Source organism: Neovison vison, chromosome 1 (genome assembly GCF_020171115.1).
Source record: "Neovison vison isolate M4711 chromosome 1, ASM_NN_V1, whole genome shotgun sequence".
In the NCBI taxonomy this organism is placed as follows: Eukaryota; Metazoa; Chordata; class Mammalia; order Carnivora; family Mustelidae; genus Neogale; species Neogale vison.
In genome coordinates, this window is record NC_058091.1 from 303894074 (window position 1) to 303910740 (window position 16667).

A 16667-nucleotide genomic window follows, 5' to 3' on the forward strand; every position below is an offset into this window, starting at 1 on the left:
GGGCCTATGTTGCTTGGAGTATTTGATCACAAGCATTTGGTCGCCCTTAGCCTAGGCAGCAGAGGAGACCAGACTGTACTAAGACGAAAAACAGAGTGAGCACAGAATGTCAGGGTGGCTTACAAACATAGCTCAGTGTGTTCAAGCTGATGGTGAGTCTTCTCTGTGCATAAAAGAAAGGGAAGAGAGAATACAGCTCCCCTTGCTCTGCCCCTGTTGACCACGTGGAACAATTCTTCACTTATGTGACTCACATTCACTAGTAATATCACCTAAAAATACTAATTTGTTCAGGTCTAAGAGCTAGCTCTACCAGACCTTGTACTCTTACTGAGAAACGGTCACGAACAGGAAGGTTTGTTGCCCGCTCTGGGAGGGAGGGATTCAGATAGCAGATAGATAAACAGATAGTAGGATGAGATGTTGCTAAATTTTATGGAGAAAATGCATCAGAATAGTGGAGTTGAGAATGATACGAGGGATTACTTTTCTAAAAAAAGAAACAAATGGGAGAAGAAACAGAAAATCTTCGGTTTGCCGAGAAGGTGGGTCCTCTTTGGATTTGTTCTTTGGAGATATGTATGGGACTTCCAGGAGTTAAAAGATAAACCAAGGGACATTATATATAAATTTTTAAGAGTTTGTGTGTGCAAAAATTAGCTGGACTCAAGTGGCACTCAAGTGATTAGGAGCACTTCTCTGTTAGGAGTTGGGAGAAGACTTTGGTAGAGACTATGTGGAAACAAAGCAAGGCAATTCTTTGCTTGGCTGTAGCTCAAGTGGTTGCCTTATTTAGGAAAGCCTATTGGATGCTTGTGATTGGTCATCCGTAGGTTAACCTTGAGGAGTTTATAGACTTACATTTTGGTTTGCTAATGCAGAATGCTAAAGCCTGAGAACCTTCTCGATCTCAATGGCCTCCTTGCTTCACACAGCACGGGTTAATTGAGATAGTTAGTACTCAGTGGTGTGGGAGTACATTTTGAACAAGTGGCTCAGGCTGGGTGGGGATGAGTGGCTGATTTGTAGCATTTGCCAATTCCCATGGTGTAAATGCTCCCACCATGGCTGACAGAAATGACCGACTTTATATCACTGAACAGGAGAGGGAGGAGATAGGAAGAGTTGCCATGAGCTAGTTAGAGGCAGCTCCCATCACCTCAGCTAGTGGGTGGTTGGACCTATGGCCTGGAGTTCTGGAGTGTGTCTAGCAGGGGATGTAGGTTTGGGGATAGAGGTGGGGGTTAAAGTCGGGGAATAGAGAGATTTCCTAGGGGTATCGTATAGCATGGAAGGGGAGGGTGGGGAGCGTTGCAGCGCTAGGACTGTGTTCACAAAGAATGGGTCCCCGCCAGCAGCAGCAGCAGCATCTGGGAGCAGATTCATGGCTTGTCCTGATTCATGGCTGGTCTGCAGAATTAGAGTGGCCAAGGGTAGGGAAGCCTTGCCCTCAAGATCACCCGTGTTGGAAGCCTTAGAAGAGAGGTACCTAGAGAGACCAAGAAGGAATGTTGAGAGAAGCTGGAGCTGTGCACAGAAAGTGGAGTCTTTGAGACCGGCGTGGGGACAGCGCCAGGACAGAGGGACAGCAGTGCCAAGATCAGGGTAGGGGCAGAAGGTAGATTGTAACTGGTGAGGACTGATGACCACAGACCACTGGTTAGGACCTTCAGCTGAAAGAACAGAAGACAGAGCTCAGTAACTAGGAGATATGTGGTCAGTGATGCAGTTTCTGGAAGAGGCCTGATATACTTGTGGCTGAAGGAAAGGGTAGAGTTCTGGAGGGTCCTGAACCAGTAAGAGGGAGATGGGATGGGGCACCTGGGTGGCTCAGTTAGTTAAGCATCTGCCTTTGGCTCAGATCATGATCCTGGGGTCCTGGGATTGAGTCCCACGTAGCATCACACTCCCTGCTCATTGGGGAGGCTGCTTTCCCTTTGCTCTACCCACTACTCTCTCTCTCTCTCCCAAATAAAATATAAAATCTTTAAAAAAAAAAAAAAAGGAGATGGGATCATTGGTGGCACAAATTGGAGAAGCAAGGAGGGGAGGGAATCAATAACTCGGGACACAGCCTGGGCTTGGAGAAGTCAGTGAAGGGATCTTATTCTTCAGAGGCTAGAGGGAGGAAGGATGGAGAAGATATTAGCATATAGACTAAATGCTTCGTGGGCTTCTCTAGTACTGTCCTCTTCATTGTCTTCTGTAAATCCCTAACTTTTCTCCTTTTTGATTAAAAGCAATTCTAGGGGCACCTGCATGGCTCAGTCGGTTGAGCGTCTGACTTTTGATTTCAGGGTCGTGAGATTGAGCCCTGTGTCTGGTTCCACTCTGGGTGTAGAGTCTGCGTAAGATTCTGTCTCTCTCTCCCTGTCTCTCTGCCCCACTCCTCCCCCCCCAAAAAAGAATTCTGGAAATGTTTCTGAAACAGTTGGTAAGATTATATTAACCAGTGTGTTCTCACAGTAGTTTTTCTTTTATGTCTAACTTAAACCAATTTTGGCAGAGAAGTAGAGAATTAAGCTCTGGAGCTGTATGGACCACCAGAAATATAATGCAAGCTACATATATGAATTAAAATTTCTAGAAGCCATGTTAAATAAAAAACAAGTGAAATTAATTTTAATATTTTATTCATATGCCCCAAATATTATCATTTCAACACTGTAGTCAGTATGAAAATCAGTAACGTTTTACATTCTTTTTTTTTCTACTGAGTCTTCAGACTGTGCCCCAGCCACACTTCCGAGGCTCAGTGGCTGCCATATTGGATGGTGTGGCTCTGGAGGGTCCACAGTGTTTGTAGCACTGAGTGCTGAGAGAAGAAATCAAAATGTACCTATTCTTAGGAGGTGACAAAGACTCTGTCTTTGATCAAATTCTAGTCAGCCTCCTCTGAGCTTTTTTGCAGCTAGGCTATATCCTTGGGTATGTTCTCAAGAACCCAATTTTGGGTTTTTGTTGTTGTTGTTGTATTTTCTTAAGTTTTTATTTAAATAATCTCTATACCCAATGCAGGACTCGACCTCACAACCCTGAGATCAATAGTCACCTGCTTCTCTGACCGAGAAGCCAGGTACCCCCTCAAGAACCCAGTTTTATCTAGAATCCTGTCAGGTCATTTTAACAAGGATCCCTCCCCCTTGATATCTGATGACCCTTCATCTCTGACCAAATTCCTCATCTCCTAACACCTAAAGGTAATAGCCCATCAGCCTGCCCTGCCTTCAGCAAGAATTCTGTTAGGCCAACTTAGCAAACAATTAACCTTCCTGTCATAGTGATTTTCTGTCCACTGAGGACTCCCCCACTCCTGTACCCACACCCACAACTTGGCCGTACATACTAATACTGCCCTGTAACCTCCAAGAGAGGGAGAGTCCCTCCTATTATCTCTGATAGAAAGTTCCAGAGCCTTAGTCAAAGCTGTTATAGAAGAGTAGGGAGAAAAAACTCAGACCAATGATTTTGTGAGAAAGGACCCTCGGGAAAAGGAGACAATTAGCTTTGATATGGCAATGATTTTTTTAGCTCGCATACTATATGATGAAACTGCAAGAAAATAAAAATTAATGTATATTACTAAAAATGCATGCATATTTTGGAAGAGTATTGATACAAGAAAACTTGAACTATGGAAGTGTCTGGCCACGGGAACTTTTGCCAGAATGTGTGGGCTCTGCTGTTTCTTCCTGTGGAGGAGTGACAAGGACACTGTGTACTGCAGTCTGTCCCGATCTGTCCAGAGTGGGTCACCTAACTTTGTGGGGTCCCTTTTCCAGTATCTGAGAATGTTGGAAAGCTTCTGGGGCCTTCTAGGTCTCTCCCATGTGTGTGTGCTGTGAACCTTACATTCAGGAAGTCCAGTGGATTTCAGGTCAGCAGTGACAGGGAACCTTCATAACTCCAACACAGCCCCTCACTCTCCCGCACCACCACAGAGCTGAAGGTGTCCCCAGGGCCAAGAAGCCACCTGCCGTGTCAGCGACGAAGTTTCACTCTGGTTTCTGTAACCTGTGCCATCCTTGTTTCCCTTCCTTGTTTTTGTGAATTTCAGAAATTCACACAAATATACCTGAAGGGGGAATCCATGATTGGAAAAAGTCATTTAAAAAAATTCATGAAGAAGGGGTGCCTGGGTTGCTCAGTCAGTTAAGGGTCTGCCTTCGGCTCAGGTCATGATCCCAGGGCCCTGGGATCGAGCCCCGCATCGGGCTCCCTGCTCAGTGGGAAGCCTGCTTCTCCCTCTCCCACTCCCCCTGCTTGTGATCCCTCTCACTGTCTCTCTCTCTTTCTCTTTCTGTCAAATAAATAAATAAAACTTTTTTTCAAAATAAAAAAATAAAAATGCATGAAGGAGTGCTTAATTGGAAGTATTTTAATAAATATTTCATGGTAGTAACGAGCAATTCTTCTGTTACAACACTGAAGACATAACTGTCCTCTAACACCCAGAGGCAGATTTCAGGAACATACTCAGTTCTTTTCTAAACAGCAACTTCAGTTTGGCAACAGCTGAGCTCAGATATTCAAAAAAAAAAAAAAAAAAATAGTAAAACAGGCGTTTAGGGAAACAAAAGGTAAAATTAATGGGATCAAATTGTTAAAATGGAGAGTTAGATCCTAGTGCGCTTTTCGTTGTTGATAACTTTGAATGAAAGTACTGAAATCGTCTCACTGATGGTGTTTTCAGTGTTTGAACTTGTCAATTCTTAAACCTGGAATTTCTCACAAAGTTGTGCGTCACTTTGGGTCTGAAAGGCACCTGCACAGTCCGATCTTCAGGACTTTGCTAGGACTGTTTGCCTTCAAGGTCAACAGTATTTGAGTTATGTGTTTGAGTACCTACACCGACTTAATCTTAGACTTTGAAGTCTAGAACTTTAGATCTTACTTGAGGGATTAAAGAATAGTCAGAATTGTGGCACAAAATATCAGAGTGCCCAAAAGAGAGCCAGTTTATGTGTTGCCCATTTCAACTTCCCAATTCTTTGATGTTCTAGAAATCACACATGTAAATGTAAAATGTATAGTAAATATATATTGCTATATAGTGACAATGGAAAGCAGGCATTTTTAAAAAGAAAAGCCTATTATTGCTTAATAATTAGATCCTGCTTACTGCTTTATCTAATGTTCCCAATCAGGAAAAAAAAAATGATTTCAACTTTTCATACAAAACTTTTAGGGTCAATATTTCTCCTAGCCATTTTTTTTTTTAATGAGGAGGGAGCTATACTTTATTTATTTATTTTACTGAGATATGATTGACGTAACATATTTCAACGGAAGATTTGATATTCATACGTAGCAGGAAATGGATGACCACGATAAGTCTAGTTAACATTGGTCAGCACACAGTTATAGGTTTTTGTTTTTTTTGTGAGGGGAACTTGTACTTAGTTATTTTATAACTGCAAGTTTGTAACTTTTGACCGACCAGGTCTAACTTTTCTTTTTTTTTTTTTAAGATTTTTTTTTTATTTGTTTGAGAGAAAGGGAGAGCAGAAATGGGGGGAGAGGCAGAGGGAGATGCAGACTCCCTGCTGAGCAGAGACACCCCGCAATGTGGGGCTCGATCTCAGGACCCTGGGATCACACCTGAGCAGAAGGCAGACGCCTAACTGACTGAGCCACCCAGGTGCCCCCCCAACATTTTCTTCTACCCTCTTTGGAAGCAAGAAAACATGAGGTCATTTTTGTCCTGCCCTTAGAAACTGTCGCCAGTGAGGGTCCTTGGTGATTGATTACTCCTACAAGGTGATGAGCCAGGCTATAAAAATATCTCAGGCACACAGCCCGGCCGTGCGCCCATGTCAGGCTGCTCCCCGATGACAGAGGGAAGTCTGTGGGAGAAGTCCCATTGCCCAAAGGCATGCATGGACTCCTCCGTGCACAAACTCATTCTGAGTTGAGAAATCTAGATGGCCCAAAGGAAGATTTTCTTGCAAAACAGCGTGTCCCTCAAAACACGGTTGTTTCTTGGTGGTGTTTGTTTTTCTTTTCAGTAAAAGATCTTTCGCCGAGTGCCTAAGCATTCTCAGAACAAACAAGGCTCTCAGCTCTGGCACAGCCCATTTCACTCTCCGCCCCCAACCTCCTCCTGCGAGTTGGAGATCTGATAGCCCAGCCTGAAGTTTGAGGCTCCCCGTGGCCACACCGCCCTTCGATGGATGCCTTGTCGTGCCAGGAAAAAAAGAAAAAAAATTAAAAAAAGGGAAAGAGAAAGAGTGGGCAGGTCTAGGTGAAGTCAGCCCAGTAAAGGTTCATAGCTGGGCGGTGACACCTTCTCACACCGCTCAAGAGAAAATGCTTGTTCCCAGCGGCTGTCACGGTACTGGGAGTAAGAGGTGACCTGTTTATTTTTAGAAGGGGACAGTCATCATAGCCCGGCACTTAGCTTCATTCAAGGCGAGCAGGTGCTTTGGAAGTTTGTAAACACCTACTTTCTGAGTAAGGGAGGCGAGCTTCTTTCCAAAGAGGAAGGGACTTGACGACTGGGGGATCTTCCCCCCAATACTCGCTGGTGACAGGAGAGAAAGACTTCCCAGCTCACGAGTCTGCAGCCGGCCACTCCGTCAGTGTTTTCACAGGGCAGAAATGCCTGAAGCTGACGACTTTGGACCAGGCCAAAGGTAATTCTGAGATATATTTGCTTTTTCTCGAGTCTATTTTACTTGCTAGTTGTCTTTTTGAAAACCATGATCACTCATTTCGAAAGTAGTTGTTTAAGATTAAAATGAAGAGGAATACCATCCCTCATGCTCAGGACATGGAATTTTCTGGAGCGCGAAGAGAGGAGCATAAAATTCACTTAGAAACACTTAGAAACATAAGCCAGTAAGTGTTTTTCTTCAACAAGGAAGGGGGTGGCCTGCATTTTTACAGACGTGTTTCCCCTTCTGTACCACACCGAAATTTACTTGAATTTTGTGGTGTTTGATTTTTAGCTTGACAGGGCAGTTGTTGGAAATCGAAGCTGGTGACTATTTTATAAAATGTTAGAACATTCCTAACTACCCTTTTTTTCTGCCACAGCCCTTATCTTTGGCAGTGGGATCTGTTGGCCCCCACATGCGGTACATTAATTGTATCAGTGTTTTTGATAACACTGAGCGCTAAGAAGGGGGAGAGAGCCAGGAAGAGAAGCAGGCAGTTACTCCTGCTAACATGGGCCTAGTGTGTGCCCATCAGGAAGGTCTCCGTGTCCGGTTCCATGGCTGTGTGCACAAAATTTGTATGAATCAGCTTCACTGGAATTCTACGTAGGGACATTGAGATTCGGATATGAAGCAGAAAGAGAGCTGTGGGAAAAGGGGGGAGCAGTGCCTGGGCTCGGTGGGTTGAGTGTCCAGCTCTTGGCTTCACCTCAGGTCACGATTTGGGGTCCTGGGATTGAGCCCCTTGTGGGGTTCCATGCTCAGTGGGGAGTCTGCTTGGGATTCTCTGTCTCTCACTCTGCCCCTCCCCACTCCCAAGAGCCCACACACATGCTTGCTCACACTCTCAAATCAATTTTTAAGATTTCTTTAAACAAAAAAAAAGGAAAAGGGGTTAAATGACAGTCTTACTGTCAGGAAAAGTAGGAGCTGTTAACTCTTTAAGGAACAGGAATGTCCAAATATTTTATTGTCCTTCTATTAAAGATAAGCATCCGTTAAAGCCATAGCATAGGGAATATCCCCAATGGTAGTGTCATAGTGTTGTGTGGTGACAGATGGAAGCTACACCTGTAACATATAGGCTTGTACAATCACTGTGTCATACACCTGAAGCTACTGGAACATTGGTGTCAATCACACTCCCTCCAAAAAAGAAAAAAAGATACACATCCCTTTTCAGCCATGAGTGTGTGTGTGTGTGGTTGACTATAATCGGTTGCACTCCTCTCCTTAAAGGATTCTTTGTAGGTTTTGAGTCTTTATTTCTTCTGGATTCCTTCCCCGTACATTAAAGGGGACACTCCGTTGACATTTGATTTAATAATGAAACACCTTTCTATATAAAATGAGACATTAAGTCAAATGCTTGAAGATGACGTTTATAAAAGTATCTAGATTTGGGACGACATGGACTGACCAGTTATAAAAACATTTTCAGAGAAATGCAGATGCCAGTCTAGGTTTGAGATGTTGGGTTGATCTACTGATACTGTGTTTACACGAGAACATTTCTGAAAGCAGGACTTTCTCTTTGTGTCTCTGTGTTCTGGCGTTCCTGCCAGCTCTCTGCATAGAATTTCACACAGGATAAGAACTTTTAATAAACACTTGTTGGATGTATTTATAAAGCATTTTAACACCGGCAGTAATTATCTAGGGAGCCTGATCATCTTAGAAACCGAAAGGAGAGATTTGGCAGAAATGTAGTAAAGACGACTTTAATGAAATGTAACATTATCACAGTTAAATTAAATAGTAAGCAATTTTTGATAATTACAAATATTTTGAATTAACTGTTTTAGATGTGAAGTGAACAAACATAAGATCTTTTTCTCAGAATGTTTTACTGGTTCCAAAGGATAAACAGACAAGAAGGAGACTGAAAGTATATATAATACACATATATCTAATAATAGCTATTTCCAAGGACTAAAAATACACTTGCTGCAAATGGGAAACTCCCTCTCACTCCTCTGAAGTGGTGGACCCCTGCCCCCTTCTTATTTTGATGAGATAAATGCCAGCATTTAACAGTTGGTGGTTTTCTATTGAATATACTTTGTTTTACCTCTTCCCCCCACCCTTATCTGTGCAGAAAGTTAAAAAGGGCACCCCAGACAGGAGAAAATTTAGAGTGAGACCAGAAATAAAACATTACACTTGTGAGGGAATTTTATTCTTGCCAGATCTGAGGTTGGACGCCATCGGATAACTTCTCTGCCGCCATGTCTGAAAGAGAACTGGTTATAGGCTTGGGTCTGCTGACCAACCTGGTTCTTAGTGCTCACATTTAGCAGGTTCTGGTTGAATTTCACATTCAGGCTTCTCCATGTTACTTTAGTCCCATTTGTGACCTGAATTGCTCTGAAAGAGACAGGGAGCTAACTCCCAATTTAGTCTTGGAAATGAGTAGAAACCAAATGCTATGAAGCTGTAGGCACCGGAGGCCCAGGGGCTGCCAGGCACCGTGTTATACTCACCAGATGGACGACAGTGAGCACAACTGCCGGGGAGGGGAGCAGGCAGAGCAGAGACCCTCCTCCTCCTCTCTGTTTATGTCATTGCCGGAAATAGACACCCTTGGGAAGAACTTCCACAGACTCCGTGCCACTGTCAAGGTCAGGAGCTGAGGGGAGAGGGTGTGAAAGATGGCATTCTACAGCGGGGTAGTGAAGGCAGAAACCCAAGCAGGAAGCCCAGAGAGCCTGGGGAGAAGGAAAAACATGGGGGCGGTAACCAAGGAGAGAGACAGGATCAAGAAATGTGAGAAAAATTACCCACAGGCCAGAGCCTGGCTCTGCATGGTCCCCTGCTCCACCTCAGTCCCCACCAGCTGCCAGGAAGGGGATGGACCCTAGCGACTAAGGATGGATCCGAGCAACTAAGCTCAAACCATGTCCTGTCGTACAAGCACATCTGCAGGAGATCCCGCTGTCCACACACTCACTGGGTCCCTTGATATGTGTTTATCAAGTGTGGCAGGGAAGCCACGTGCTGTGCCCCAGGCAACAGGGTGATGGGCTGTACCCCTGCTTTCATGGGTCCTACTGTCCAAGCAGGGGAGACAGACACTTCACAAGTTGAAGAACAAGGAAAGAATTATTTTATTTTATTTATTTCTTATTTTTAAATCATTTTCTGATGTGTTCAATGATCCATGAGTTGCATATAACACCAATATCTTGGATAATAAATAAAACTAGTAAGGCGGAATGCGTGGCAGGTGTGATAGGAAGGCCTCTCTGAGGAGGCGGCCTTGGGCCGAGATTTGAAGGAGCCAGCCACGTGGGGGTGTGGGGAGAGCGCAGTGGGGGAAGTGGACCTGGCACGGGCATAGACCCCAAGAGGGGCACACAGTGATGCCCAGGAACCGAGAGGCAGGGATGGAGGGCAGTGCACGGGAGGGAGACTAAGGCTGCCAAAGTTAGAGTCCAGGGTAGGAGGCTGGGTGTTACTCAGAGGTGAGAATTCCTTAGAGGGTTTGAAGCAAGGGGCTAGCGGTACAGGACCCCCATGTATTTCAGAGCATTATGAGGTAATACACTTCTGTGGATTGGCCTGAGAACCTCAGAGCCATTTATAACGTCTCATGGGAGCATAGATTCTGAAGTGTAAAAATGCTAACTTTTGGCACATAGCAACAAGTTCATAAGGTGGAAATCGGCTGGGTAGGTATTGCAGCAATCATTTTAAGTTAGACATCAAGAGAATCCAAGGCTACGGGTTGGTATGTTGGAAGCCAATGACAGCACTGTTGATGGGAGAGTAGCTTGTGATCCCCGACAGGTGACCGATTACGGGGTCCCCCCACGTGGTGCTACAGACCCGTCCCAGGTGCTTGGACTTCCTGTTGGGGGCCTTCACAGAAAGACAGCGACTTCCGGCAGAGAGTCTGACACACTCTGAGTGTGCGACAGACTCCGCTGTCGTTTTGTCTGGACAGGTGTCTCGTAAACCCCCAGTGAGGAAGGGTGATTGGCGTCTTGCTAACTTAGGGCGCTGACAGGGATGCCGCCTTGCAAATTTCAGGTAGCCGTGGTTTTTAGATGGTGCAGAATCCTCTGCTTATGTTTTACCCAGCTCTAACATGTCGCCGATAAACGGAGTATCATCGGAAGAACAGTGTGCCTTGTCGGCGATTCAGAAGCAACACGTCAAATAATAATGCCCTGAAAAGCATTATTATTTGACGTGTCATGCTACGCAGTCAAGACTTAAAAAATTTGGTTGAAGGCGGCCACCGGGGCTCTAGAAGTCTCAGCGTCATAGCAGTTTCGCTCACTCACGGACTGTACTGTCCTGTTCTTGACGGGTCCACGCAGCCATGAGGTGAAGGAGCTGCTCCCTGAAGGCAGGCAGCGGACAGTGCGCAGTGAGACCCAGAGTCCGATGGTGGCCGGACGCTTGGCACACAAGGAGGAAGGACAGAGTAGCCGGGAGTGCGTGAGAGGAGGAGGAAGGAGCCCCTCTTGCTGGTAGTTGCTGTGATGGTTAATGTTTAACAGCCAGCTCTCCAGGGGAAGGGAAGCTCTGATTTTTAGCCTTTTTTTCTTTCTTTCTTTCTTTTTTTTTAGATTTATTTGAGAGAAAGAGAGAGAGCAGGAGGTGGGTGGGAGGAGCAGAGAGAGAGCAAGAAAGAGTCTTAGGCAGACTCCAAGCTGAGCGTGGAGCCCGATGTGGGGCTTGATCGCACAGACCCTGAGATCAGAAACTGAGTGAGACCGAGAGTCGGACCGTTACCCGACGGCGCCATCCAGACGCCCCTGATCCTTAGCATTCATTGATGCCTCTTCAGGCCACCCACGTGAGGTCCCCGAAAGTGGAGCTGGGGAAAGATGCGCAGAATTGGTTCTCGTACGCCGGGGGTCAACGCCAGCACGCAGAGTGACTGTGGTCGGAGGCAGGAGTTCGTGTGGATTCTCATAGTGCTGTTGGCTCTTCGTTCATATTCCCCAGGGCATGCCAGGCCTTCAGGAAAGGTTTGTGGAAGGAATTCGTGATTCATTTCTCTTCCACCCTCCGGCATAGTCGTGGAAAATGTCTGTCGGTCACAGAACATGTTTACCACTTTTGAGATCCTGCTTTGAGCCAGCTGGGCTAATATTTGAAATTGATTAAGAACACAGAGAACAATACAGTCTGTCCTTGTTGCAAGCCAGCTGGTTTTGTGGGAGATCCCTTAATCACGGGTAACCAACAGCACACTTCGCCACACCTCGCAGGCCCCCCAAAGCGTCCGCTAATCAAGCTCCTGGTAAAGACAGGGTGACAGATCTTTGCCATCGCTAACATGTGACAGACGTCTCTTGGGTTTCAAATGTCAGAGGAGGGTGACAGCCGCTGTCGTGGGACACAGAGAGGTGTCAAGAGGGCAAGCCCGTTGCATCAGCTTCCCTTACTCCTACGCTTTTGTCCCCTCATGAGCGAGTCTGTGCCAAGGGCCACTCGGCTGTCTTGTTGCGTTTCTTCACTGTGTAAATCTGGGTCCCATCGAAGGTATGTTGAGTGCAAAGGGCTTGCTGAGGGGAAATCTCATACGCAATGTTGTTTTCCATGAAATGTTACAACTTTCATTTGGGGAAATGAAAACAGTACTGAAGAGAAAGGAATGTGAAGAAGATCATCTGTAATGTTATGACCTTAAAAGAAAAACCCTGTTATGTTTTATCTTCTAGTGCTTTGGACAGATTTTCTTGGCAGAATTACAGTAACTGTATATGATATATACAATTTTGTGTGTATATATATATATTATACATATAATATATATAATTTTGTGACTATATATATCATATACAGTTACTATAATTCTGCCAAGAAAATCTGTATAAATATAGCTTATATATATATATATATATATATATAGGCTCATGAGCATTTTCCTAATGGCATATAAACACCTTGGAAGCATTTTTGAATGCCTTCAAAATAGTCTCATCTCTGGATTTCTTCCACATCTATTATTGCTATATAATTGAACATTGTTTTGCTGTGTAAATGTGAGATATACCGCTTTAGTTTTTCTGATTTGGGGAATGATGGATCAAAGAGTGTGAAATACGAGCTTCCAGCTTCCTGAGAACTGGGCCCAGAATCATTTCCACCATGTTCTGTTGGTCAAGGCACCAAGAAATCTAGATTTAAATAGAGAAGAAACTGGACCTCCCTTTTTCTTGGGAAGAATATCAAAGAATTCGGGGGCCTTATTTTAAAACTTCCAAAAAGAGGAAAAAAATGTTTACCTAATCAATGTTTTTATAAAATGTTTATCAACTATCATTTGAGAAGATATCGATGGTGAAACTTTTAATCTAACTCCCATTCCTGCTCTTAACAGAATCATGGACCAATGGCATCTTTTCCTAACAGAGGAACACTCCGATGCTGTAGTTTCTTGATGAGTACACTTACTTGTATAGAATAATCTTCCAATCGAAGCTCCTGTCTTTAGGCATAAACACTTCACTATTTTAACCATTCTATAGAGTGACTACAGGCAAGGTCTTGGAATTTTGCCAAGCTTTCTTCAGTCCTGGCCGCAGGTGCCAGCCTCACCATTTACTAGCTCGGTGACCTTGGGCAAGTTTCTTAACCTCTTACTTTATCAGTAAAATGGGGATGATAATATTTACTTTATAGATTTGTTTTATAGATCAGATATGGTAATTCGCACTAAATATTTAGTGACTCACTCACGGTTAAGTCTTCAGAAAGTAGTTAATAACAACAACGCTTAACATAAGTTAAACATTGCCTGGAGCAGCACTAAACTCTCACTTTGGAGTAAAAACACCTCAAGCAGGTGTGGTCCAATCTTCGTGAATATCCTGATTGCAGTCGTGACCCGTGTGGAGGGTACGCAGTGGGCCATCCGGTCTCTCCAGGTGATGGCCCTGGCCCGGGGAGATGCAGAATTGCCCACTACCTTCCCAGCTGGTCATGTCTAGGTGGTGTGTGTGTTCTTCCTGTTTGGAATAGGGCCATGGGGGTTGTGTGTTTGAGTCACAGTGTTCTGACCCTTCCTGGGATTGCTTTGGCTTGAGCAAGCATAGGTATTATGCTGTACACCAGAGTGGAATGAAAGTATGTACCTCTTTTGGGGAAGCGAGGATGTCTGCCCAACCCTTCTTTCAGTGAGCAGAGTATCCACAAGAGGAAGTTCAGGTTCAAGACATGCACCTATCTCTTGTCCACGTGGTTTGTTCTAATCCCATGAGCACAGTGAATCTTGTAAATGATCATATTTCCATCTCTGATTTAGCCAATTGGAGGTAAAACTATAGCTCATCTCTAACAAGTATCTGGGGCCCTCTGGAACGCATTTCCATATGTTCTTCTGTCCCTGGGTCTTTTAGCCCCATTCCCTTGGAGGGCCACCTCCCAGCCTCCTGGCTGCATAGACTGGGTACCACGGTACCCAGCTGAGAGAATCTGTGGGGAGCTGGAGTCTGTCCCTGGCTCAGCCCCCAAGCCGTGTGCCCTGGTCTGGGACTGCGTCTCTTGGGTGAAGGTGCACCATTTTGTTCAAATGCATCTCTTATTTCTCTATGTACTTTTTTTAAAAAAAGATTTTACTAATTTATTTAACAGAGAGAGAGATAGTGAGAGAAGGAACACAAGCAGGGGGAGCAGGAGAGGGAGAAGCAGGCTTCCCACCAAGCAGGGAGCCCAAAGCGGAGCTCGATCCCAACACCCCGGGATCATGACCAGAGCTGAAGGCAGACGCTTAACCACTGAGCCACCCAGGTGCCCCTAAACTTTTTTTTTTTTTTAAGATTTTCAAAATTTATTTATCTATCTATTGGGGTGTGGGAAATGGGAGTGGGGGGAGGGGCAGAGGGAGAGAGAATCTCAAGCAGACTCCACACTAATTGTGGAGCCCGACATGGGGCTCCATCTCACCACTGTGAAATCGTGACCTGAGCTGAAATCAAGAGTCAGACGCTCAACCAGCTGAGCCCCCGAGCGCCCCTTCTGTGTACTTTCACAGATGACCTCAAGTCCTTTTTGCATGAGAGTGAGATACAGCAGTTATGAAGAGAGTCGCCTCTGCCTCCTGCAAACGCCACAGATACACATACATGAAGAAACAAAACATCAAAGGGTCCGTCCACCTCATTTTTAACTTGGACCCTGAGGCAGAAGCTCTTCATTTCCAGAGGAGGCAGTTAAGGGATGGAGACGGGGTGAAGGAAACACAGTGGCTCAGTTTTGTGTCTGAGAAAAGAGGGCATCAGCTGGCAGGGCTTCAAGAAAGGTTGCTTTGAAAAACCAGTAATTTTCTTCGGCAAACTTCTCTTTCAACTAAAATCCAGGGATTTCAGTTTGTTTCTGAGGCGGACTGGGCACTGGCAGCCCAGTAAGAATGTGTAACAACAAGAATGAGCCCACGCTCAGGAGGAAGGCCGTCCGGGCAGATGTGAAAGAGCGCCGTGTTTCCTTTCTCCCAGCTGTTCTTGCGAAACCCCCTGTGAACTGCGAATGGGAAAATATGGGGGCATATTGGCTTCTGGCTCTTTGGCCAGAGTCATGTTGCTTGATTCGATGTCTTCCGTGAGTGAGATAAAATCGGGCACGACATTCTACCCCTGCTCTTCCTTTCCCTGAACGTTTCCTACTTCTCTCTCCTCCACTCGCCCTCGAATCCCTGGGCTCCCCGTGGACCTTCACAGGGTGAGCGGCCTGCTGTCTCTCTGGGTGCCTGGGCATGGGGACACATGACAATCCGTCCAGGTCACAAAGTGTTCTGATGCTGAAGTTGGGAAACAGTGGGCTAAAGAGTGTCCCAGATGTCCCTGGAAGAAAGCACAAGTTGGGGGCGGTCAGGAGGACAGGTGTGTGGCTGTGCCTCACATGGGCGAGCTAATCCTCTCAGCAGGGAGACAGATGAAGTGACAGTCTTGGAAGGAGCCTCCTAGGAGCCTTCCAAGCCGCACCAAACTCTCTGCCCTCCTCCAGCCTCATTTTTGCAATGTGGGCCTGCCCAGCCACCGAGGGCTCTGAAGGATGTTGCTCTGTGGCTGTTAGCGGTCTTGGGGAGGAATTGCCAGACTGTGAATTCTTTGCCTGGGGGTGGGAGACGGGGGGGCGGGGGGTTGCTGTTGTAAGTGCCTGGTGGGGGGAGAGGTTAGGCAAAAACTCGAATCCCCAATATCCCTTCTCCCTGGTAACTGATTTGGGAAGGGTTGCTGTGTCTCAAGCATGGAGACTGGTGTTCCAGAGCTGGGCCCCACCCACACTGGTGGTGCCTAAGGAGTGGCACATAGTGATGGCCAGTGTGAGGTGGCCTCCCGGCTAGCTGTAAACAGAGCAAGCAGCTGTGTGCGGACCCTGCCCCGGCACTCGGGAGGTGACCTCTCGTGCTGGTGTTTCAGTGGGCATGTACGTGAATGCTTTTTTTTTTTTTTTTTAAAGAAAACAAACTCATCTATCAGTGGAGCATCTTCAAATTATGCCTATAAAAATTATACCTATGGGGCACCTGGGTGGCTCCGTCGGTGAAGCATCTGCTATTGGCTCAGGTCATGATCCCAGGGTCTGGGATTGAGCCTCCCATTGGGCTCCCTGTTCAGCGGGGAGCCTGCTTCTCTCTCTGCCTCCGTCCCCTCCCCACTCGTGCATTTCCAATCTCTCTCTCTCTCTCTCTCGTGTGCACACTCTCTCAAATCTTAAAAAAAATTATACCTCTAAACTCCACTTTTCAATAAGGTGAAGAGATTGCAAATGAGGTTATATTTTTTGGAAATTCCTCGTGTCTACTTCCCAGAGCATATATATTCCTACGCAGAAATCCCAGATTATGTGGCATATGTATGTCTAAACGTGGCTCCCTTTTTCTCAAAAGTGAACAGAATGTTTCCGGAGTAGATTGTAGCCTAAGTGGCAGATAACTTTCCTTCCAGAGTAATTAAGCTGAACATGAATTGTAAATAGTCATAGTTTGCCCATTCTGAAATATTTTGAAAGCTTTCCTTCAGAAGCATATTTGTTTGTGCTAAGGAAGAC

The 16667-nt window shown here is 45.6% G+C and overlaps 1 protein-coding gene across 2 annotated transcripts in view; it reads left to right on the plus strand.

Annotated features, from left to right (window-relative positions):
* The window catches only part of RETREG1 (reticulophagy regulator 1), a 126908-nt gene that overhangs the window by 79738 nt on the left and 30503 nt on the right, over positions 1 to 16667 (plus strand). Inside the window, exon 1 of one of the 2 annotated variants that reach the window (XM_044233654.1) lies at positions 6031 to 6635. The exons of the other annotated variant lie outside the window; for it this stretch is intronic. Coding sequence (XP_044089589.1) covers positions 6601 to 6635 — 35 coding nt within the window. The 5' untranslated portion in view covers positions 6031 to 6600. Of the gene's footprint in view, positions 1 to 6030; positions 6636 to 16667 lie in introns of those variants that run through there. 2 annotated transcript variants of the gene reach the window in all.